Consider the following 26631-nt stretch of genomic DNA (forward strand, 5'->3'; position numbering starts at 1 on the left):
CTACATAACATAACTTTGTATGTTTAATTTAACCAACCAAACATTTATAGACAGCTTGTTTTCATGATGACATTATGACCCTATTAATTTAGGTTTATATGTTTCAGTAACTCTATTACTAATCTTTATCATTCTTAATAACCTTATTACGGCTATTATTGCATGTGGCAATAACTTTTTAATCTACTCCGTATATTATTTGAATATGTTACACCATCAACTAATAATATAACAGTTCGTATATTTCGTATAAAGATTTGTCTACTAAACTACGACAAAAAATAAAACAAAGCGACGACACAAGCTGGTAGACGGGTGGTTTGACTTTGACAATTGACATACAATAATTACTTGAGTAGAGCTTAGGAATAACAAGCCAATAAGCATGACATCTTCACATCATTGGATACAGCTTTACGTACGGACTATTTAACAAGGCTGTTTTTTGTCACTAATTTACTATTAGGCCCAAATCCAATTCAAAATCATGTCCATTAAGAACAAGCTAAGTAAACCATGCATTTCTAGTCCTTATATTTTTTGATGTTAAGAGAGCCACGAAAGCGAGTGATGAGAATTAATTTCAGGATCACCTATAATTAGGAGGGAAACACTATTCACTTGAGCTATTCCTCACACTCATTTCTAATTATATTAACAAGTCCGTCTTACATTAATTAATTAAACAATGGGATGGTACATAAATATCTTTTTAGCAATTTGACAAAATATACCATACATTATGTTTAATAACAAAACTTTTACAAAAATATATTGATATACCGTATCTATATGATGTTACAATTGGTCAAGATTTTACATGACGATAAGATGTTAATTAGGCCATCAAACAGTACAGCAATTTTGAACAAATATGTTGGATTTCCTTTCTTTGCTACGTATTACTTCATCCCTATAACGTGGTAAGTTCCTAACATTGACTATCTTGCTTAATTTTTGCAAGTATGTTAGATTCAATTATCCATTTTTATGAGACATGAGACGTGCACCCATGATTAATTTAACTTATCTAACCTACTATTGGTCTCAAAAATTATTTGTATATTAATTAGGGACAATGTTCAACCTTATATTTTTGGCAAACAATGAAGTACCCACTTGAAGGAAGCTCCAATTAATCTTCAAGATAAAAATCGTTTATCTAATGACATTTCTGTAAATAAATTAAAAAAAAATCTCAGTCGGCGTGATATTTTCGTAAATAAATCAACATTTGTGGAACCTGCATTTTTAATAAAAGTTGTTGATTTATTTATAGAAATGCCATGAGATAAATACTTCTTTTGTTTATCATGAGGGATAGTTCAAGTGTTTAGAGCTTTCTTCTCGATTACAGAAGATCCTGACCGGGATCGATTCTCATCACAAGTCACCTTTGAGTCTTTGACCATACACCAACATAAGTGAATGTGTGTGTGTGTGTTTTTTTTTCTATTTTTTACAAAAGTCTAACCAAGTAAGCTGACAAAAATGACGAATTTAAAGAAAACAAGTCACCAAGAAATTGGAGGGAATTATTGACATGTATGATTAGTATGAAGAGGCCAATATAACTCTAGAACAACTAAACAAGGATACAATTTTATGAAGCAAATTCATTTCATGAATACTACATAAAATGCCCCCTAAAAAATAAAGAACAACAATATAATATGTAAAATTATAAGCTAACTCATAATTACAAGAAGTTATTATAATCATGCATGCGTTCATTAATCATTCATGATGAACAAAATTCATAATGCATCACATTGAGTGGGAACAAAAGAAAGTGTATCCTTTGCAAGATCATGGACCACCATCATGTTTTGTTGTTGAACATTACCAAGTATAGACATCCCACTTGATTTTCCCATTGCTAAGCATAATATTCCCATATCCGAATCTCCAATCATGTAATTCTCGCTAGGTAAATCTAGATCCGCCTCCTTAAAGTGAAAAACGAATTTTGGGACGTCCATACTCTTTGTATCCTTAGGCATTTTGAAGCATAGGTCAAGCCCGGCCGAGCCCGAATCATCCAATGGGAGGTTCATTTGTGAGGTGAAAGCCTTCTTCACTTGATCAAATGCACTTTCCTCTAAGTAAGTGATTGTGGTTCCTGAGTCAATAATCATCCCACCACTCCCATCTTCACCAAGGGTAAAAAGGTCTTTTTTGATTGGCAAGTGAGTTGACCCCACACTAATTCCTTCAAGGTTAAGGTAATAAAATGATGGGTGTGATGGGTTGTGTAGTAGTGGGGTTGTCATAACATTGTTTGCTTTAGAGTTACTAGCTGATAATGTAGAGTTGGCATTAGCTAAGGATCCCATTAATAGTGTACTAGTTTTGGACCCATCAATTGAGGTTAAACAATAAGAAAATTTGGGCTCACCTAGTTGTGACACTAAGGATAATGGGCCTCGACCTAGCCCGATTAAGCCGGCACCTTGATTGAACCCGTTGCCCTCGTTGTCGGCCCCACACCCGAACCCAATGTTTGGGACCGACACTTTGTCGGACCCTCCAAAAGTAAACGTCTCGGTGGCTAGGATCCCTTGGGTTGAGGAGTAGTCCCCATATGTGTACATATATTGGCACCCATCTTGGCATGTTGATGAGGGGAGGGCTTGACAAAGGTCATTAGAACAAGACATTTTGGAATAAGTGGATGATTGAGATGGGTCAAATATGGGTGTGGATTGATCAAAACACTCCTCACAAGGCTTACATTGAGTCCAAACCAAATCACTACCCGTATCCATTATGGCAGAGAACTGGTTAGGTGGGGTTCCTATAGCAACATTCATTAAAAATTCACCATTACCCGGATGGACTTTGGACTCAACATCATAAGTGCCCGTATCTGAAGCCAAGACCATTGCATTCATCCTTTGTACCCTAAACTTAGACCGGTTGATGCCTCGTTGGATTCGCTCGAATTTGGTATAATTTGACCCATGATCGACGTGCTTTAGGGTAACCCGGAAGCCCATTTGGGTCGGTTTCACTTGATCAAGGGCCCTTCTAGAGGTAGAATATACAGGTTTAGCACAAAAGTATAACAAAGCTAATGAAAATAGTGTAAAATTTAGCAAGGAATGCATGGAATATAGCTTCATATTGTTGTATATAGAGAATTAACTACTATCTAGGACAAATATAATGTACCAATTACTATGGTTTACTTGAAAAGAGCTAGAGGAGGTGTTTAAATAAAGTGGAGAGCTAGGAAATGGTCTAGTGTTTTATAAAATGTAGGAGAAAGAATTTAAGGAAGTACCAGAACCTACTTAAGAATGAGAAAGGAAAATTAGGCAAACAATTAAATCTTTATTCGCCTAATTAATTAAGTTGAATAGTAGAAGGTGGGATTTTTACAACTTCATGGATGTATTAGCCGGTTTGGTGGTTAGGAAAAATGAGAATAAAGACTAAGATTGTGCAACTATATATGCACTAAATCATCTCAAGTTTCTGCTTGAGTGCCATTTGTAATTATAGCTTCTACATCTAGAACAACTTTTCTAATTTTCCTTTTTTAATCTTGTAATTCACACAATTCTTTTGTAAATTATAGTTATAATGATTTTGTTAAACACTAATTAAAATGTTGTTTTGTGGCATCTTAGCTTTTACTCGACAATTCTTAATTAGTTTCAATGTACGTATATATGATTTGTTGAAATTTAATTAATTAATTCTACTATTATTATACTACAAAAGTGAATACCTCACCAATCACTATCGTAAATTATATTATACACCCGAGTACACCTAAAAAAAAGGTGACAAGTACCTGACATATGCCACCTGAGTCTATGAACTTGATGTAGACAAGTGATTAAGAATGTTACTAGGGTTGAGCATTAAGAATTCTGTAGTAAAGCAGACTCGATCATGGACCTACATCCATCAATATTATTACAAGGTAAATAGATGCAATCAATCATGGTTGCTTTGCAGCAAGGCAACAGCCTTCACCATTAAGATTCAAATTCTCTTTGATATTTGCTAAATTTTCAGCCATTAATTGATATTATTATCATTAATAAAAATATGATTGGATAAGAATGAGGCATAAGGTTGGTAAACTAACTACTTTCCTCTAAAAGTTACAAGGTATACTCATGCAACTTTGGTCTATTTATTTGGTTTCCAAGCATTGTCTTGTTTATGTCAATGAACTTTTGTTAGGTTAGGTTTGAAGCATTATGCATGAAATCATCATCTTCGCCTTCTTCCTTTTGATCATTTGACAGCAGTTGCTTCAAATATGGTAATTTTCTCAACACAAACTAGCTGGGAAATTACATCCAATGTCTTGCCCAGCATGGCTGCGCGCTGCAGATTGCCTTGCCTGCAAGTTGTGAAGTGGATGTTGTTTGCATATCAAGTAACATATGTAAAATAAGTGTATATGGTAAGACAAATAATTTCATCTTCAATTGTAAGTTGCCCTGTATACTAAAATTAACCGAAAAAATGAAACTTACCAAATTGTTTGACGATAAACTTTTAAATAAAACGGATGTTCAATAAATTACTGAACATCCGTTATAAAGTGACAATAAAATGTGCAAAAGTTACACTAAAACGCACAAAAGTTATCCTGACATATATAAGAGTTATTTATGCTTCATTGATAAATTTGACAAAAGTGACTAAATTTGACAAAAGTGACACTAAATCTGACAAAAGTGTACCCGATGTACAGTAAATTACTGAAAACCGGGTGTATACAAAAGTTTTCCTTGTTTGACATGTCTACCTCCAAAACAATTCAGAACGATATGGAGTGTTTGCTGACAAGAAAATGCCCTAACATCTGAAACAATTTTGACACATCTCTAACATGTTATTGTATGTTGATTTGATTGAAGCAATTAGCTATGCTATCGAGTACGGTTACCAATTCTGATGTAACGGCCAAATGGATGTTAAACTGAAACAAACGTAAACAAACAGCAGGAAAGACCCGAATTGGCATTAACAAGCTTTCAACAATATGGTTAATAGTACAACCAAAATCTCTTGACCTTAGAAGCTAGCACTACATATATTACTAAACATATTATAACAATTTAGAGGACAGAGACTATTATAAGCCAACAGCAGATGATGCTTTAGACCGGGATCTATTTTTAGCCAACAGTATCTGATTGGCTCGCTCCTCTTCCTCTTCTAGTTTCTTTCTTCTAGCAGCTTCTTCCTTTTGTCGCTGAATCAACTCCAGTTCCCGCTGGCGTTCCTCCAATTTCCGCTGCAGCTCTAGAGCTTCTTTTCTCTGAGCCTCTTCCACTCTCCTCCGATTCTCTTCAAGCATCTTATCTAGTTCCTCTCGCTCTCTCCGTGCTTGTTCCTGAATAGAATTTCATAATTATGTTCATATGGCAGCAATATCAAGACACCCTAACGACAAACAACTCTACTGGGTTGGGTTTCTCAAGATTTATTAATTAATCATAATAGAAGCAATCGCAAATAAAGGCTAAATATGTTCCTCTGACAATATCATCAGGATACTTCCACAAGACCACAACTATGATCTTAGATACTTTCTCACTTGATTCGATTCACTGGTTTTGCTAATGGATGCATGACAGGCCAACTAAAGGTGAAGATTTTTTATTCAATATTGGTGACAATTATATATAATGAATATTAGCACCACAGATGAAACAATTGATAGTAAGAAAATATGAAACAATCAGTATCTTGGTTCTGAGGAGAGTGAGGTCACATTCCTTTAGAAAAAATAGTTGTCCTAAGGAATACCAAGTTTAGAAATATATAAAGGCTTAATTTCTTGAAAAAAAAAAAAAACTTTTTCAGCAAAAATAAGTTTAGGGCTCTATTCAATTTAACTTGATTTAGCTTAACTTTGTTTGTCAGAAATTTGCTGAGCTTCATTGTCTAAACTTATATTATCTGAGCTAAGTTAAGAATATAACAAGTTTAGCTCAACAAAAGTAAGTTATATAGCTGTCAAAAAAAAAGAACAAATAAAACTAAACTAAACTAAACTAAACTAAACTAAACCAAGCAACAGATCAGTAAAAATGAGTTTTGGGGAACAAAGACTTGCTGTATCAAACACACATAAAATATTCAATTACCAATAGGCAAATGATGGTCCAACCGGACGCAACCAACATTCACACGACAAAGAAACCAAATCCAACGTCATGGAAAAAAAGAGTATACTTACTTCTTTCTGCCTTGCCTCCATGAGAGCTGTTTCCTTCTCTTTCTTAAGCTGAGCAGCTACATCATCAAACATTTTCTTCTGGCCTTCCTCTATGCGCCTTTCGATATCTAACTTCACTTCTTCAGAATTCAACTTCTCCTCAACATTCTTGCGTATAGCTTCTTCAATTCTCTTAGCCGTCTCTTCTTCTAATAATTTGAGCTGTATTTCCTGCTGGATCCTGGTTGCAAAAATAACACAAGTCAAGTACAGCTGAAGACTGGGTGCTATAGAAATTTCTGACAAACCATACGTGAGATGAACAACAACGATCTCACAGCATGCATATTCTTCCTTTCATTAAGATTATCTTCACTAGCCAGCAGAGAGCTTAGCCTTCAGTAAGATAAATGGCTTACGTAATGCTCCACACTTTAGCAGGTTGTACCCTAGCTTATGCAATGCCATACCTCTCTAACAGGTGGCTGGTCCATAACACATGAGATAATTAACACTGGGAACAGTAGATAAACGACGCAGCACTAGATCATCAAAATAATAAGTTGAAATATAGCAGTAGCTTCCTTCAGAAAACCTGGTAAAGAAGCTCAAGCAACCTGTAGCATATTTAGATCTAATTATAAATCCAACAGAAGCACGCGTCAGAATCAGCTTTAAAAGATATGAAAGAAGACTACGTATCAGAGGCAGCTGCAAGGAAAGGTCCAGGTCTGACCAAGGAAGCAGAGAAAGGCACAAGGCAAAAGAGAGACAAGGTTGACTTCACAACTAATGAAGGAGAAAAGCTAACATGCAATGAAGTCCAATCAAATAGATGGAATTTTAGAGAATTATTACAAAAAATGCAGCACGAAGTTGATTGACTTCATCTATGAAACACTAATGCAGAACATCAAACAGAACTAGATGAAGCAACAAGAGTCAACACCACATGGAATATTGGAGTCCCACTATTAACGTTTTAATTAGAGGAAAGGTAAGTAAGCAGGAAGCAGCTCTACCCTAACTAGTTGAGCTTAGTCCAGATTTAAACATAGAAAAGCAAATAGACATCATGAGAGGTAAGTCCGAGCTTATGATGGCACACCAATGAAACAACCTTTTCTTTTCTTCTTCTTCTTTCTTTTGTTTCTTTATGGCCTCCTTGCGATCAGCTGATGCCACACTTGGACTACGGGACTTGCGTGGAGGAGACGCAGATGAACTCCTACTTCTTCTCCTCCTATAATGCCGTGCCGTCGGAGAACGGCTCCTACGACGCCTCATAGGAGAACGACTTCTGCGACGACGTGGGGAGCTTGACCGGCTTCTTCGCCTGCATAAGATAATAGTCAGCTCAATATAAAACCCGAGCTTTTACGGATGAACTCAATACATTCAAGGTTTCAAGCTGGCCCCAATGTATAAGAAATTAAACTTTGGGATGAAAATAAAAAGAGATTGATTTCCCATCAGTACAGGTTTTCATGGCCCATATCTCGTCTTTGCCAGAAATTATTTTCCCTGGTCCATCATTTGTTCTGGGAAATGTAAAAGGTCATTTTAAAAAAAAAAAAAAAATTTGTCATTTGCACCTTTCTGATGTAACTTTATGGTGAAAGAAGCACCCTACAAAAATGCTTGAAAGCATCATTTTTTTTTTGGGTTTGGTGGTAATATAGCATCTTCCACCAGACCACAGGTTGCGGCCAAATACGTCAACAATCCAAAGCTGACCACAGTTTTTATGTGATTCAATTCTGGTAGTGTTCTTCATTCTCTAGCCCCAATTCTTTTGATTTTCTTCCCCTCTCTCAAACTTCGTTGTTTGGGTGGGATCTTCTTCAATAAATCTTATGAACACACCAAGTTCAGAAAACTCTCATCTCCATATACCTTTTCAATGAGAATTAAATTACTTTTAGCTTATATCTTCTAGCCTAAGATATTAGACATATTTCTAGCATCATAACACAATTTATTACATGGAAATGCTATGAAAGAACTCGTCATGGAACTTCGACAGCCTATTACAACGTAAACATTATGAATCTCATAACACAACCTTTAAGGAAATAACTGAAGTACCACTAATAGAGATAATGCTGTAAAAAAAATGAAACTAGTGTATATTGAAGGAGATAGCAAATTTTATCGATGACGAATCTCCATAGCACACACCAGGCCACCATCCAATCAACATCAAAGGAGTATAATAATTATGCATCCATACAAGTACAAATATAACCCAAAACTAATGCTCCAAGAACTTGTAAAAAAGGTGACTTTCAATCTCCCCCCCCCCCCCCCCCCCCCTCCTCCTCCTATAACCCAAGTGCATAATGCATCGGGACAATATGCACTTGTGGTTTTAAATATTGAAATAAGTAATCCTAATATCCCTTAATTTAAATCCATCAACACCCTTATCAACTAGAAGCTCTAAAGTTTGTCCTTGGAGTCTATCCATGATCTCCATTAAGCATAGAACACACTTACACACACCAATCCACTCATTCCTAGCAAGATGCACTTCACTCATAAAAATATCCACTACGACAATAACCCAAAAAAAAAAAAAAAAAAACGTAACATCACACTTTAATCAATTTGAATAAGCTAAAGCCAAGTCTTGCCAGGCTGCAATTGCTAGTCATTGCCTACACAAGTACATGTATCAAAGAGCTCGGACGCAAAAAGGAGGATTCAACACTTCAAATTGGACCCAAAAAAATTCAAAATAATCCTGAAAAATTGTAATGTAGTTTCCCAAATTCTGAATCATATAAATACACAAACTTTTTTCCCACCTATGTATTGCATCAGAACAATCACACAATAAAAAATGCCCACCAATAATTAACTCAGAATTACACCCAAAAATTCTAATTTTTAATAATTCACAGCAACTAAATGCAAACAAAAATCACTAAAAATAATACCGGCAACATCAACAGAATTTTAAACACAATTAACAAGTGAAAAAACAATTAAAAGTAAAAGTAAAGGGCGATAATAAAATCACCGATTAACAGGCGAACGACTGCGATCCCTCCTGCTACGGCGGCTATGACGGTGGCTAACAGGTGACGGAGAATAACGCCGCCTATGCGACGGCGACGGCGACCGCGAAACGCTTCGAGCCATAAATCAATTCAAAAACCCTTGAATTTCTGGGTACGAAATATTTACTAAAAATTGAAGTTATAATCGATCAATTTGACACTAAATTAGCTGAAAAAAAACCCCTAAATTGGAATGCAGAGAGAAGAAAAGATGAAGTAAAAAGGTGAATTGGGGGTTTTGTTTTTAGGCCCGAATAGATTGATTTTGTCTAATTGGGTATTTTTATCAAACCCGGGTCACATCTCGGGTCTAAGAAACCGGCCCAATGGGAAAAACATAACACGACCAATTCAAGCAATTAGTCTAAGGTGCACAAGAGTGCAACAACATAAAAAAAATCAACACTGCGCTCTACAAAATGAACATTTATGAAACAAATATGAATATTTAGTAAAAAAAATATGAACATGAAAAAAAAATGAACATTTAATAATAATAAATGAACACGTAAAATAATGAACATTTAATACTTATAATGCATAAATTTCATAATCATATTATTTTTTATATCTTTAAATTTTTATATTCATAATTAAATGCATTATATTCATAATAATATTTTATATGTTCATATATAATTTCAAATGTTCATAATGTAAATATGTAGTGTTGTTCATGAAATATTAATTAAATTTGTTTATGCATATGTTGTCTTTCTTAAATGTTTGTGTTCATATTTTTTTGCGTATATGTTCACCTTTTGAATGCTTATATTCACTTTAAGAAAACCAATGCTTACGTTCATATTTTAAAATGTTATGTTCACTTTCTGAAATGCATAAGTTCATATTTTTTATGCCTATGTTCACTTTCTAAAAAGCTAATGTTCATATTTAAGGGAACCTATATATATGTTCATATTTTGCATGATTTATGTTCAATAATAAAAAAAAATGCAGAAAATCAAAAAAAATTCAATTCATTAGAATTAAGAAAATCATATACTACCTCCGTTAACATTTAGTTGCAACTTTGGAATAATTTATGTCTCTCAAATAATACCCCAAAGTTGCAACTAAATGTTAACGGAGGTAGTATAACCTATTCAATCGAAGTTAATCACAAAGTCACCACATAAGAAATCGACAATCACACATTTTTATGCCTATGTTCACTTTCTGAAAAGCTAATGTTCATATTTTTTATACCTATGTTCACTTTCTGAAAAGTTAATGTTCATATTGTGTTGTTGGTACACCTATTTCTAGGTGCATGAGTGTGCACCTAAGAATATGCGCAATTCAAGAGATTCAAGTACAAGTACAATGGATTTGTTGATTGTTTTACTTTGTGGACTTGTAAAGTTGTAATGGGAATATATTCGAAGCGGTGAGCTGGTGACAATAAATTAGATAAGATTAAGAAGATACTCTTAGGAAAAAGATAATCTATAATTGGATTTTGTGTCTAAAAAAAGATAATTTAAAACTGGATAAAATTGTTGATTTATTTACCAAAATGTCATGTGGTAAACAAATTGTTGATTTATTTACCAAAATATCATGTCAAAGATTAATTGATGCTTCCTCGAAATATAAACAAAAAAAAAAACAATTGTATTTAATTGACTTATAGGATAAATTGATATGAAATAGTTCCTTTGTCCTTAAAATAAAGGGAAATTCTACGTGGCGGCCTCCAACTTTTACAAATTGTATATGGTGTCAAAAAAAAAACACATAATCTCTAGTGAACCCAAAGTTTCATTAAACTCTATTTAGTGGCCAAATCTAACTTAGAATCGGTTAACCACTCGATTAGGGTTAGATTATTAACTCTAATCAAGTGAATTACTAACCTACCCCCATTTAAATCATATCCACCTTTTTATTTCAACTAATTATATTAAAACCATTGCAGGCTCTTAAAATCCTCCCCCTTTCTTCGATAAATTAGGGTTCTTTAAAAAACAAAAATCTGACTTCCTAAATTTGCAATTGGTTTAATTGGTTTTCGAGCAATTGGTTCAAGGTCCAAATCCACCATTACAAAAACGAAGAGCTTCAATTTCTGATCGCCTTCAATCGCCGACTATTCCCCTGTTCTTATGCTCAAACGACGACAAACTTGAACGCCTAAGGTGATCTATTTATGCTATATATCTGAAATTCTAGTGTTTTTGGGTAATTTCTGGTTTCTGCTTGATTTGGTGTAGTTTAATTTTATTGATTCTATTAAACTGCAATTTGTGAAATTCAATTGCCCTTTTTTGTAATGATTTCTGGGATTTTTATTTTTTTTTGCTTGGATTGGTGTAGCTTAATGTACTGGTGAAATTCTCTTTCATATCATGTTACTTTGCTTGATTTTTGAGTAGATTAATTACATGATTTTATTAAAGATGCTGGATTTTTGTAACTAATTTATTGTTTAGGGGAATTATGTTGGAAGTTAAGGAATTATGCTCATGTCAAGAACTAAAAATTAGATTAAGATAGTTGCCCCCGGACTTGCATATAGATACTTTTATGTATTATGAAGCTATTAGAATGTGGAGTTGCTCTTTAGATTAATGATAGTATTTAACCTTTAAAAAAGAATCCTCAACCCAAACGCTTTGTATCATTTCAAGTTCTATATGCCTCCTTTTCTCTTTGGAGACTAATGTATGAAGAAAAACAATTCAAAGTATGTTTTTTTTTTAATTTATTTTTATTTATTCTTTGCAGTACTTTAGTAGCTTATTTGAATGTTGATACATGTTACCAACATGTATGCTGTAAGCAGTCGTTATGGCACACCAGAAGACTTCAAGCGCTTGATTGATGAAGCTCATGGTTGTTACCCATCTTCTATGATAGTATAAGCAAGATATCAATTACTCTTTATAATACTCTATTTTGAAAAATTTGGGTGATGGGAACTCTTGACTTTGATTTATAATCTTATGGACTATGGATAAGTATATTTTCAAAGAGTTATAGTCCATGCTATCAATGACTTATCCAGTGTTTTTTGGGGTAAAATGGTCATTGGTCATGCAGTAGGTACCTCTTTGGAAATAAATTAGCCATCAACATATTGTGATCGAACCTATAATACGATCATTAGAGGTTATATACTCAATAATGACTTGTCAAATGCATTATACTATTGTGATCTTATGGTTGGGAAAAGATTTGAAGCTGATGCAGACACTTTGTCATTGTTTGTTGGCCTCTTGTCTTCTGATAAATTAAGTGACTCAAACAAGAATTTGCTATCGAAGTTTATCAGCTGAATTTCAGTTAAAATGTATGCAAAGATTTTGGACCTTGAATATGTTTTCTGCAGAGAAAATTGAGATGGAGTAGGATGCTCCTAGACAATCTATGAATAACAGACCGCTTTTAGCTCCAATTGGCATGTTTCTTGTATGCTTTGGTGCAGAGATCACCAAAGAACAATGATATCTTGTTTGTATCCAGATACTTCACTACTTGGTTTTGTATATATTTTTGTACTTTAATGTATATATTATGCTCCTTTACTTTGTTGTTAACAATGTAATGCCCTGTGAGGTTCATTTGCAAAAAAAAAAAAAAAAAAAAAAAATAAAAAAAAATAAAAAAAAGAACTAAAAATTAGATTATTTTTCAAGGCTATTAGCTCAACGGGTAGAGCAATGTACAGTAGTGTACATGGTGTGGGTTCAAGCCCCGTATAGCCTACATAACACTCCTAGAGTGATCAAAGTTGATGCTAATATTCCTACCCATGGCATATATTAGAGTAAAGCAAATGGATTGTATATAAAAGGCATATCTTAGTGTAGCCCATTCTCACAGCCAATTCCACCCCAAATCTAGCAGCAGCAGCTTCTGCCAGATTTGGCTGCCAACAGTTGGTGGTTTTCTTAACAGCAACAACCAGCAGAGCCCCCTCTGCATCCCTTATAACCACCCCCAAACTCACTCCTACACCACTCATTATGTGAGCATCAACATTCACTTTGACTACATTACTCGACGGAGGAACCCAACTAGTAGCTGACCGAACATCAAGCTGAATTTATGTAGAAAGGATGGGCCATTCAGTGTCTGGAACAGCTTTTATGTCAGATGTCTTAAATCCATACAACTTCATCTAAACAGCCTATGTAAAATGTGATCTGGTCGCTGTCAGATGTCTTTTGTTTTTTCTCGGTACCGTGTGATGCTTTCTCCTTTGCCGTCATACCACCTTTGCATGTTTGCTTGTTATGGCCATATGATTTACAGAGTGAGCATTTGACTGTGGTTGACCTATTTTCTTTATCTGGTTCATCATCAGCTCTTCTTCTCTGTCTTGATGGTCTTCCTATTCCTCTCCTCATTGTAGGAGCTTGAATTGTTGGCTGGTCAATTTCTGGCCAATGCTCAATGTCTGGAATTGAGTTGATGGCATGTGAATAACATTGTTTGTAGGCTGCAACTGAGTACCATGTGCTAACATACTTATGAGGATCATGTCCTGCAGCTAGTATAGCCCTTAATGCATGCCTACAAGGGATGCCTGAAATTTGCCAAGCCCCACATATACAACTTCTATTATTGAGTGACACCGGGAGCATTGACTTACCCTCTCTTATTTCATATTCTCCCTCTTTACTCTGGAATGCCTTGCAAGTTCTAGAAGCATTGATCAGCATTTGGATTCTCCTTACAATGGTAGGACATGGATCAGAATCATTCCAATCTTTACATTTCTGTCTTCTACTTGACATCCTTACCATACACATTCTTCGTATGCCTGCAAAAACCACATATAACCAAGCATACAATTCAACATAAGAACCAAGTTATATTTACAAAAATAATTATAAGGATTAAGAAAGACATAAATTTTTACCTTCCAAAAGAGTCAGAACAGGTCTGCATCTGTCCACTCCTAAAGTGGCATTGAAACTCTCCACAAAGTTTGTTTTATTCTCATCTGTGCATATCTTTGGGTCAAACTTGTGTCTTGACCACCTCTCTTGATCTCCTAGATTAGCTAACCATATTAGTGCCAAGTGGTTTGTCTTCTGAATTCTTTCCATAGCCTTTTTAAAGGTGAATGTTGAAGTAGCACTGCATGCCAACCAAAATAAGGAGTGCATCAAGGGTCCTGGAAAAGCTGATTTCCAGTTTTTAGCTAAGTGCTTGCAGCAATACCTCATCCCTACTTTTGGCCATAGCTCAGTTAAAGCAAGATCTATTCCCTACAAGAACACATAATGAAGAAATTAACACTAGTAGAGTATACTTCCTGAAATTAAGCCAACATATGAGACACTTACCTTTTGCCTGTCAGATATAATGCACCAATCATCCCCTCTATTTAAGTCTTTCAAGATTTGCTTCAAATGCCAAATGAAAAACTTCCAGTTCTCCCCATCTTCAACTGAAACTATAGCCCATGCAAATGGATGTAGCTCATTATTTGCATCTATAGCCACTGCAGATAGCAAAACCCCTCCATAGTTCCCTTTCAAGTGAGCACCATCAACCCCAATCAAACTTCTACAACTTGCACCAAGCCCATCTATTGCTCCCTTGAATGATATGAAAATGCTAGAGAAAGTGAGTGACAGTTGGGGATCATTCTTTCTCCATGCACAGATAGCTGCTGAACCAGGATTAGTTTGCTTAACCATTTCACAGTACCTAGGAAGATGGCCATAAGACTCATCATGCCCACCATTGATCTCCCTAAGAGCAATACTCCTCATTTTATAGAGAGTACTAGTGGCCATCTGCACCCCATACCTGGTCCACAACAAGTCATTCAAAGTTTTCCCAGTTATATCATTGTTTGCCCTTATATCATCAATTAGCTTACTTGCAGCCCATTTCACATTAACTAAAGGATTCCTCTCATCCAAACCCCTACAACTGTGCTCTTGATCTTTTATACTCTTTATGGCCCAAGTAGTGCCATCAGGGAGTACACTTGAATGTATCCTCCAATTACAGTTCAATTCCAAGCACTGAGCAGTGAATCTAGCTGGACTAGATCTATCCACTACAATGGCAAACCCAGATTGTATACAGTAATCTCTTAGAACAGATAGGAAATGTGCTTTATCAGTAAATATCATCCATGGTTTTAGAACAATACTTCCAAACTCAACATTTTCAGCAAATTCTCCATTCTTGTACATTTTACTGACATAAGTGTCATCATCAAGTAGTTCAGTTTGCCATACATCATATGCATAAGCATCATAATTGTCAATGATCTCACCAAATTCCTGATCTTCTTCATCTAAGACACCACCTCTTTCAAAATCTATGTCTAAATCTTCATCTCCAGTGTTAGCATTCATTTCTGGCCGTAAAGTTTCTCTATGCTCAAACCTCCTATTAAACTCCTCTTCAGTAATCACTTGTGCCTCTTTTTCATATGGTTTGTTCATCAAGCCCTTCCTAGCAGCAGTAGTCTTAGGTATTTTATGAACAATCAAGGCTGTGTTGTTTGATGAGGTTGGATTCAGGATAGTTTTTTCAAGCAAAGGAGCATTGGAAAAAGTAGTAGTGTCAGCTAGAGTAAGTGGCTCATTAGTAGGTAAACTCCTTTGAACAGGTAACTTAACCCTAGGCTTAGGATTGCCCCCTCCCCCCTTTCCCTTCTTTTTAAGTGTCTTACATCCACTCGCTTCCTCTTCCATTCTTTCTCAATTGTCTATAAGTGTTTCATTTAACCTAGGTGGACTAACATCAGGCATGTCACTAGTCCCAACATCAAAGCTTTGGTTGTTTTTCTTAGGTGGACTTAGACCATAATGCATATTGGGTTTGTTTTTCAATGACTCTTTAAGATTCCTAGCTGCAACTACACATTCAGAAGGTGTTTCAACTGAACCCACATACATTGTAATCACTTTCTTACTTCCTCCTATTCTATCTAACATAGACATTAAATCACTGTCACTAGTAATTTTAACATCCTTCTTATTATAACAGTAATGGAAACTAGGATATTTAGGCATCATATACGCATTTTTCCTAAACAATTCCTCATACTCAATAATCAAATCAATCCACATTACTTTATCAACATCATCAACATTAATATCAACCACATTCTCTGCCGTTTGAAATTTTAACACAATTAAGTCCATTCTGCAACATTAAACCAAACACACAAAAATTCCAAATAAATCAAGGGAATGCTCAATAAAATTCTCAAAACTAAGCTAGCTGCAAATCGTACAAAAAAAAAACCAAAAAAATGCTGCAAATCGCACAAAAAAAAAATTTAAAAAAATTAAAAAAAAAAAACAGAGTAACCAGATAATTTAGCATGCATATATGAGCAAAATTCAAAATTTATTGAAAATATCTTCAACTGATTACCTGGAAGATGTTTACCACATTAATGTTCAGTCGCAAACCGTTATTTTGCAATGAATCCAACAGCAAACCCTAGCCGTCAATTTGAATACTCAATCGCAAAATTGCCAAAAAATACAACACAAAACAGAGAGAACTTTGTGCAAAATCTGTAAATAATCAATTTACGTTCTTAAAATTTGCTCAATTTCAACAAGTTTGAAGTGTTGTTATAGATTGCACTTTGAATTTTAGGGAAGAAGATGAACGTGTATATGAAATAATAGGGCAGTGGAAGAAGATGAACAGAGAGATCACAGTGCGTGAAATATAGTCAACATTAATGAAATAAGAGGAAAGGATTAGAAATAGGGGTATGTTAGTAAATTCATAAATTAGAGTTAATAAAGTCAGCATTAGTGAGTGGTTAACCGATTCTAAGTGAGATTTGGCCACTAAATAGAGTTTAATGAAACTTTGGGTTCACTAGAGATTATGTGTTTTTTTTTTTAACACCATATAGAATTTGTAAAAGTTGGAGGCCGCCACGTAGAATTTCCCTAAAATAAATAAATAAATAAATAAAAATAAAATTGATCGTTTGTTATTTATAGTAACATTTTAATCATAAGAAAAATCGATTATACTAAATCTTTATTTGTAGAATCTCTAAACTACAAGCCATTATCAACTTTGAATGATTTAAGCAATGGAAAGCGTATTTCTAAGCTAATTTTGCAAGATACGGAGTAATAACATGATAAACAAATATAATATAATAACTTTTATTTTTTTTATTATTATTTTACCCTTTTTGTTCTCCCTTTTTAACCTTTATGATCCACCTTCTTTTTATCTTTTACCTATTGAATTGGTGATAAATCATTACTCGTTAGTGAGTGTTCTCAGAAAATCTTCTCAAAGTTAAGATTATGCTTAAAAAAATTAATGAAAATGTTTGTTTAAATATGAAGCATAAGTATGACTATTAGATTCTATTTTTTTTAAGCAATAACGATGGACCAATATGGCCCATTTAAAATTTTTCAATATGAATATAAGATCTTGTTTAACTCAGCTTATTTTTAATAATTTAAGACAAAGATATCAAATTCAATTAAAAAGTTACGAGTCATCTAAAGTCAATTTATCACTAATTTCTAATGAAATCTAATAAGTTAAAGATAAATTCATATTAGTTCTGATAACCTAAAAATCAGGTGAATAAAGCGTAGCAAATATAGTGTAATTACTCTTTGTTGGTAAAATCTCAAGGGCAATAACTTAATAAGGTGCCTCATAAGTCATAACTTTGTCTATTTCATATCCAATTACTATCGCTATTTTACAACAAATCCTTTTTTATTGACAATGAACTCTCCAAAATCCCTTCATCTTCCAAAAGGAGTATAAATCTATCTCTTGTTTTTCTAAAATAAAAAAGAAAAACTAAAAAAATCACCCAAACAACAACTCAAAGGATAAAGTATTAAAAACAACGTAATTCCAACTAAGGCCCTGTTCTATTCACTTTATTCTCACTTATTTAAGGAAAAATAAGTTCATATAAGACTTAATAGATTCAAAATACTTCAGATAAGATAAGTTTAAAAAAAATAAGTTTAGATAAGTTCATATAAGGGTTAATCAGGACTACCCAAGTTTAATTTAGACAAATATTTTATAAAAAAAAAAATCGGATATACTATAAAGATAAAAGTTACCCTAAATTTAACAAAAATTACTTCAATGTACATTAATATTACTGTACCTGGTATAGGGTTAATATGTTAAGATAAGAACAAGTAAAATCAGACAAGTTCAGATAAGTTACGATAAAATATGATAAGTTCAAATAAAATCTAATAAGTTCAGATAAGTAAAAATTAAGTGAATAGAACGTACCATAAGTAACCCTATTACACTAATAAAATATTTGTAACCTTATGAACTAACCACACACGTATAAGAATTTGTATTATTAAAGTAAATGTCAATAGGGATGTCAGTGGGGCGGGTCAAGTAGGAGACCCGCTCCATCCCCACCGGATGGGTCTCGGTTTGGCGGGTGGTAGGGCGGAGATGGGGATAAAAACTAGAGCTGTCAATTCGGGTAAATGGGTCGGGTTTGAGTCGGGTTTGTGTGGGTCGGGTCATCTCGGGTCGGGTCAATACGGGTTAATGTTAGGATCTATGTGGGTCGGGTTCGGGTTGGGTCATGCTTGAGTCGGGTCACGTCGGGTCATACATCTTTTTGGGTTCGGGTCGGGTTTAAGTCGGGTCAATAAAAGGTCGGGTTACATTCGGGTCGGGTGAAAAACAAGTCGGGTTAAATTCGGGTTTTTTCGGGTTTAAATGAGTTAGGGTCGTGTTAGGGTTCGAGTCGGGTTCGGTTCAAGTCAATTATTTTCGGGTTATAATCAGGTCGGGTCATTATCGGGTTTGAGTTGGGTTCGGTTCAAGTCAATAATTTGCGGGTCATAATCAAGTCGGGTCATTATCGGGTTTGAGTCGGGTTCTATTCAAGTCAATAATTTGCGGGCTATAATTAAGTCGGGTCATTCTCGGGTTCGGGTCGGGTTCGGTTCAAGTCAAAAACTTGCGGGATATAATCTGGTCATTTCTAAGTCGGGTCATTCTTGGGTTCAAGTCGGGTTTAGTTAATAATTTGCGGGTTACAATCAAGCTGGGTCATTTAAACTTGTCTGGTCATTCTCGAGTTCAAATTGGCAAGTCAATAATTTGCGGGTTATAATCATGTCGGGTCATTTCCAAGTCGGTCTCGGGTGTGGTTCAAGTCAAAAATTTTCGAGTTATAATTAGATTGGTCCTTTTCAAGTCTTTTTATTCTCGGGTTATAATAATCAAGTCGGGTCATGTTCGTATTCGGGTATCAAATATTGGATTAATAGGGTTTAAGTTTGATATCAGGTCGGGTCATATTGGGTCCAGTTACATTTTTTTTAATTTTTTTAATTTATTTAAATTAAATTACGTAATTTAAAACATTTTCTAAAAAAAAAATATTAAATAGACATGTGAATAATAAAATTTGAATTCCCTTAAAAAAAATAATAATAATAAAAAAGGCCACTTTTGTTTTTTTGTTTTTTTATTTTATTTTATTTTATTTTTGGCTGCTGTCCAGTTCAGTTTTTCTTTGACGAGGATTATGTAAGAGATAAGTCAAGTAAGATGAGAAAGGCCACTTTTGCTTTATAATTGGAATCCATGTTAATAAATTGAAAAAAAGCCTGAAACTCAATAGTCAATACGGAGTACTCTTTTTATCCTAAAAATTCCTAAATCCTAAAATTCGGGTCAGTAATAAGTCGATTTTAAATTCGAGTCGGGTCAATAACAAGTCGGGTTGAATTTGGGTCGGGTCAATAACAAGTCGGGTTGATTTTGGGTCGGGTTTGTAACAGGTCAGGTTTAAATTCGAGTCGGGTTAGGAACGGGTCGGGTTGAACTCGGGTCGGGTTAGTAACAGGTCGGGGTGAATTCGGGTTTTGATGGGGTAAATCGGGTTTGGGTCATTCTCGGGTTCAAGTCGGGTTCGATTCAGGTCAATAATTTATGGGTCACATTCGGGTCGGGTCCTCTTTAGGTCGGTTCATGGTCGGGTTCGGGTCTCAAATACTCAGGTCAACTCGGGTCTAGGGTTGGTTTCGAATCGGGTTAGGTCGGGTTCGGGTCACCATTTTTTTCGGGTTCAGACGGGTTCGGGTTAGGGTCGGTATTTCGGGTCGGGTCAACTTTTGACAGCTCTAATAAAAACCATATCAGCCATGGGTGATGTGGCGGGGGTGGATTTTAAGTTGTACCCGCCCCATCCCCACATCTATATGTTTTTAAAAACAAAGTTATATATTTTTATACTATTTTATAAAATAATAACGTGAAATAAAAAATTAATTATAATACTTTGTACTACATTATATTATAACACAAAAACGTGCGTAATATTAAGAATATATTTTTTTTTTTTTTGCAATCCGTATTAATTACGTAAGATTGTGTATTTGAGATGTGAAGATTAGGTGGGTCTTGGGCATGGGGATTAGGTGGGGTGGATATCCAAGTGGAGGTTGGGGTGGGGATGATTTTGGAGTTATACCCGCCGGAACGGGGATGGGATGAATTTTAAACCCGCCGCAAGGATGGAGATGAAAATATTAGGCGGTGATGGGGATAGGAAAAACCAACATCCGTCCCGTCCCGTTAACATCCCTAATTGTCAACAAAAAGAAGGAAAATTAAATAAATATTGCCTGCCAATGAGAGGATTTGTGAAGGAAGCGAGGGAAACAGGAAGGCCCAACAAAATGACGTGTCAACTCATAATTGGACGCAACACACCATAGCACAAGCTGTTAAAATCACTTAAAATTACAAAAGCACCCCTCACCAAATCAAAACAACTAGCTTCAGCACTAGGGATGGCAATATTAAGTGGATATCCACGAACCCGCTCCACCCGCTATAAATAAATGGACGAAAACCCGAATTAAATGGATGAGAAGCGGGTGACGGATGAAGCGGGTGATGGATCGGATCGGATGTGGATGATACTTTTTTCACCCGCTAACCATCCACCCACCCGTTTAACATATATTATATTTTTTAATCTAAGAATTTTAATAATAAAATATGAAATGTGCAAGAAAATTACTTATTTTTTTGTTGCAAATTAATTTTTCAAACAATATATTGTTATTGTTTCATTTTGTATTAATAAAATAAAAAAATTATTGTACAAATAACCGAAAATTAGAGTTTATGTGAGTTTTTTTCCACTTTAATACTCATCCATTAGTCATCCGCTCCACCCGTTTCATCCGCGGATGATGGACGGACGGATTTGGATGATGGGTGAAGCGGATGACGGATGGATGTGGATGGAGTGATTAGAGTAATGGATGGATGCGGGTGAAGCTCCACCCGATCCGAATCCGATCCATTGCCATCCCTATTCAGCACCCAGAAACCCCTCCTCAAATGACGAAAATACCCTCACCAAACCGAATCAGCAAGATTCGGATCCAATAAAACCCGAACCAAATAGGTTCGGATCCGAAATGAAAACAGTTGATTACAGATTTACAGGCTGTCAGCAACAAGTCCCTACCCTGAGTCTCCTCAACCGCTTTGGCCCTTTCTCTCTCTACTGTGTGTGTTTCTCTCTCTAGAAAAGGCGGAAGGAGGAAGACGGAGCGAGGTTTGGTGGATCCGATTTTCAGGTGAAAAAACTCAGGTATTTTTGGATGTTCGATCTGTTTTTTTTTTTTTTTAATTCCTGGAAAATTTTTCTGTGCAGTGTCTGATGTTAGGATTTCTGTAATGATTAATTTCTGGTGTTGTAATTTGTGTGTTGTTGGTGATGTTTGTTTGTGTTTTGTGGAATTGATGGAATTTTAGTAAAATTGATTGAGTGAATGAGAGGTGGATTGAAAAACGAGATCAGTTTTGAATTAGGCGAATATTTGTGAAATTTGAAGTGTTTTAAGTGGATTGGTGAATGAATTGATGAGAGTTTTGAGTGGATATATTACACATTGATGAAGAATTTTGTTTCCAAGTGAGGCATCTTTGAGTGTTGCGTTTGAGTGTACTGGTGATGAATTACAGTCGCGAAGAAGACGATTGCAGGTGTTGAGTTGTGAAGGAATTTTAAGTAGGGTAGAAGTCGAGAATGAAACTTTTGACTTAAAAGGAACGAAAATTTGATGATTAGTTTGTTTAATTGTTTCGACAATGAAGAACATTTAAAATTGAGGAAATTATACAAGCAGTGGAAGATGTTGGATTTAGCATTTTAGTCATGTAGTGTATGAGTTTAAGGTTACTAAGAAGAGAAGAGGATTCTCGAGGACTGAAGACGTAGTAAATTATCTGAGGTCTACAGTATATTATAAGAATCTGTTGTGATTTGGTATGAGGGTGATGTTATCAATTCTCAATTAACAATGTGTTTGGGTTGAATTTACTTATATCATGAACATGTTTGTGTGACGCCACGTGTGAAGTACAAAGTATTATTTAGATAATGTTAAAAAGGTACTTCGTATTTCGTAATCATTGACTCATTGTAGGTAGTAATGGCTTAGATTGGGACTTCATTTTAAGTGACGGAAGTGGCATATTTATGCACTGCAAGCGTAGTTGGCTACATGCCGATTTTTGTGACTCTGGATAAAATGTGACTTAGAAGTTTGTTAACTGTATTGATGTTTTCTTTTGTTAGTGAAAGTGTGAAACTAGTTTGAGTTATTAGGATGCACAGTGATATATGTGTATATGGAATTGCCATTGTTGGTGGTCTTCTACCTAATATCTATGTGAACTTTACTTAATTATCCGTTTTAAGTGTTGTGAAAGGATTTGCATTGTAGCCATAAATGTGGACTGGTGGATTCATTGGTCGTTCTTGAGCTATATAGCCTCATATTCATGTTTTTTTCTTCTTAAGTTTGATAAGTGAACCTGTATGTGAACAGCTGTGAAATTTGGACGTGTATACGCCGTGGAAATGGAAAGTGCAGATGGTAATAAGAATTCTAAGAGAACAGTTTTTGTCACCGTTGGAACTACTCTATTTGATGCTCTTGTCAAAGCAGTGGACACTCCTGAAGTCAAGCAAGAATTATATGCAAAAGGGTATACACACCTCCTGATTCAAATCGGTCGTGGGTCTTACATCCCTGCCAGGGTATTTTGAATGTTGGCCTTGTTGCCACCTGAACTTGTGTGTGATGTTTTAGAGCATGGCATTATTCTTTATGGCGTTAAAATTGGTGATAACGAAAGAGGAAATAATCTTTAGTTGGTTTCTTATTGGAGCTTGCATTAATAAACTGCCTGTTGAGCATCAAACATGATTTCCATCAATAGCAAGTGAGGTGTGATAGTGCTAACATCTAATTTATGTAACTTTCTAAATAAAGTAATTGCCTGTTGCACATCATATTTGATTCCATACTGTGGGATTTTGCCATTGTATGCTAGGCTTTTTATTGTAAATAAGGATACACTAGTAAATGTAACCTTAAGGTATCTGAGAATTCATGTTGACAAAAATAAGGATAGAATCTTGTTTTGGGTCTATGTCCGGTCTGCATTAGTGCATTTCAAAATTGTAACTAAATTAATTGTATAAGTTACAATGGCATCAGTCATACTACTGCTTGAACTCTTTACTTGATGTAGGGTCTGACTTTTGTTTTTCTCTGCATGTAGTCAACTGGTGACGATGGGTCCCTAGCCGTTGAATACTTCACGTTTTCGTCTAGTATTGCAGAGAGCCTTTCATCAGCTTCTCTTGTCATAAGTCATGCAGGTATCTGTAAATTGGTTGCTAAATTGTTTTCTTTGATAGTGATTAAATTCTAGGCCAGAAGTAGAGTATGAAATTTCTGAGCATAATTACTATCAAAACTTGAAAGTTTGTTGGTTTTCTGCAAGTATATTTTAGGAGACTCTACCAGTGACTTGCCCGATGAGTTGGTTAGATTAGTTTCAGCTTGGGTAATTTCAGGTTCCGGTTGAGTGAATCTCAGCTCACCATTTCGTAAAAGTCTTTAGCAGACCCTTTCAGGTTTCTGGTGAAACAAATGTTTTCAAAAGCCTAATATTTAGGATTGTTTTGGGTTGTCTCATTTTTGACAAGTATAGCTTTAAGCCTTCAAAGATCCTAAAGGTCTCATGGTTCCCCCCGGCAATTATTGTATCCCTTTTGATGACCTTTATACATTTATACAATATCTGATCAATGTTTTTTACTATTCCCTACCTTATGATGGTCCAATTCTGTAATTAAATTAGAGTTTAGATGATTGGGTGTGTACTTCTCCTAATGACTATTTGATAAGTTGTGTTGGGGAGAGAAAGTAAGGTTTGGCTTTGATTTCTATTTATCTTATGATGACTGAATTATGCTTAAGGTGCCTGCTAAAGCATGTTTTACTGCATTATTCACCCTGCTCACTTTGAACCTTTCTGTGGCCGGGGTATCTTTACTTGAAAATTAGTTGCTTGGTCTGCTGATTGCTCTTGTTACTAGAGTAATTGTATCAATCAATAAACACCCACTCTATGTATTTCTGTCGTAGGCCTCAGCATGCTGTGGGAACTTAGATGTATGCCACATTGCTCCTATCTGGTCTAAACTTGTAAGAGGTTGATTGTTGAATTTCCTTGAGAAAATATGTGCTGGAACAAAGTAGTGAAATTTAATGAGATTAATGTCCGTAGGTGAAAGACACCTTAGCTATTATCACTGTCAAATTAACAAAAGCCAGTGAGAGTTGATGTATGTTTTGTTTACCATAGCATGATCTACTAGGACACAATTTGTCCAAGATAATGCAAATATTACTGGTTGTCTTACAGGATCAGGCAGCATTTTTGAGACATTACGGCAGCATAAGTCTTTAATTGTCGTGGTGAATGAGGATTTGATGGATAACCATCAAGAAGAACTGGCAGAAGAATTAGCAGAGAGGAAACACTTGTTCTGTGCACACCCTCAAACCCTTTATAAGACTATTACAAGTATGGATTTAGAATCTCTTCTTCCATATTCTGCTGGTGATGCTAAACCGGTTGCAAAGCTTATAAACAAGTTTTTAGGTTTCCCAGAAGATTAACAAAAACACATTACTTGATCCTCCAACAATTTAAAATTTGTCAGTGCTTAATTAGACTGAAATCTGATTCTTTTAATAGCACATGTATGGCTTACTTCTCATACTTCTGATGCTGATTTTTATCAAGTAATAATCCAATCATAGATGATTGATGATTACCATTTAGTTGTGACTGTCACCAGTTAGTGAAGAATATATCTTTGGGAATGGAAAAATGCAGCACGATGTTGATTGACTTCATCTCTGAAACACTAATGCAGAACTTCAAACAGAACTAGATGAAGCAACAAGAGTCAGCACCATTTGCGAATCCCACTATAGACCTTTTTCATTAGAGGAAAGGTTAAGAAAGCAGCCCTACCCCGAAGAATGTACTCAATATATTCAAGGTTTCTAGCTTGCCCCATAAATGTATTAGAAATTAAACTTTGGGATGATTTCCCACCAGAGTTTTTTTTTTTTTTTTTTCTCTCTCTCTCTCGTCTTCCACCATATTCCGGCCAAATATTGAACTTGTCAACAATCTTGAGCTGACCACATTATTATGTGTGATTCAAAGTGTTCTTCATCCTCTAGCCCTAATTCTTTTGAACTTCATCCCCTTGCTCAAACTTTATTGTTTGGGTGATCATCTTCAATAAATCTTATGTACTCACCAAGTCCAGAAAACTCTCATCACCGTATATGAAGTATACCTTTTCAATGAGTATTAAATTACTTCAAGTGTATATTGAATCAGATAGCAAATTTTACCTATGATGAATCTCCATAGCACACGCCGCGCCACTATCCAATCAACGTAAGGGAGCATAAATAATTATGTATTCATTTATGGTCAAAGTAATGCAATGTTAAAACATGTACGGTCACAATAATCTAAATTATGGTAGAAAATCTCTAAACTACAATCGATGATGAACTTTGAATGATTCAAGCAACGAGAAGTGTATTTTCAAGCTAGTTTTCCAAGATAATCAACATGATAAACAAATACAAACTAAAAAAATGATTAATTGTATTTCCAAGTGAGATTTGCTTTTTCTTTTTTTTTTTTTTTTACCCTTTTTTCGCTCTCCCTCTTAACCTGTATGAACCTTCATTTCTTTTAAGTACTAAATTGGTAATAAATCGTTAGTGAGTGTTTTGAGAAATCATTTCAAAGTTTAAATACTCTCTCTCTTCCTCGCTATAACCCATGAATGATTTTTATGATAATACTTTAACATATTAAACTAGAGGTGAACAAAAAAAATTAGTGTCTTGAGGCGAAACTAGAACCTATTAGGAACGTATGTTTCGGAACCGGAACCTAGACAAGAGATTCCGATTCCGAAAAGTAAAATCGAGAACATGTTGCAAGTTTTGCAACATGCTCTAGTTGAGGCTCTCA

General features: G+C 35.1%; 2 protein-coding genes and 1 pseudogene across 3 annotated transcripts; 1 reads left to right on the forward strand and 2 right to left on the reverse strand.

Annotated features, from left to right (window-relative positions):
* Window positions 1-1529: 1529 nt before the first annotated feature.
* On the reverse strand, window positions 1530-3440 carry LOC145576109 (aspartic proteinase nepenthesin-1 pseudogene; annotated as a pseudogene).
* Window positions 3441-4960: 1520 nt separating this feature from the next.
* LOC145576110 (uncharacterized) lies at window positions 4961-9471 on the reverse strand. The gene is made up of 4 exons (XM_081633897.1): window positions 9219-9471; window positions 7314-7529; window positions 6215-6434; window positions 4961-5365 (listed from the first exon to the last, which is right to left on the reverse strand). Exons 1-4 carry the CDS (start codon window positions 9338-9340, stop codon window positions 5105-5107), a joined length of 819 nt encoding a protein of 272 aa, XP_081490023.1. The 5' UTR covers window positions 9341-9471; the 3' UTR covers window positions 4961-5104.
* A 12224-nt stretch (window positions 9472-21695) lies between these two features.
* LOC145576112 (uncharacterized) lies at window positions 21696-25727 on the forward strand. Of its 2 annotated transcripts, none has more exons than XM_081633898.1 (4): window positions 21696-21850; window positions 23094-23305; window positions 23833-23932; window positions 24985-25725. In XM_081633898.1, the coding sequence occupies exons 2-4, from the start codon at window positions 23126-23128 to the stop codon at window positions 25239-25241; spliced, it is 537 nt and encodes a 178-aa protein (XP_081490024.1). In that variant the 5' UTR covers window positions 21696-21850; window positions 23094-23125; the 3' UTR covers window positions 25242-25725. The 2 variants fall into 2 exon arrangements, with proteins under 2 accessions (XP_081490024.1, XP_081490025.1); XM_081633899.1 differs by having other exon boundaries at window positions 21715-21836; window positions 24985-25727.
* The last annotated feature ends 904 nt before the right edge of the window (window positions 25728-26631 follow it).

The sequence above is a fragment of the Chenopodium album genome, chromosome 13, assembly GCF_948465745.1.
Source record: "Chenopodium album chromosome 13, dcCheAlbu1.1, whole genome shotgun sequence".
Taxonomy (NCBI): domain Eukaryota; kingdom Viridiplantae; phylum Streptophyta; class Magnoliopsida; order Caryophyllales; family Amaranthaceae; genus Chenopodium; species Chenopodium album.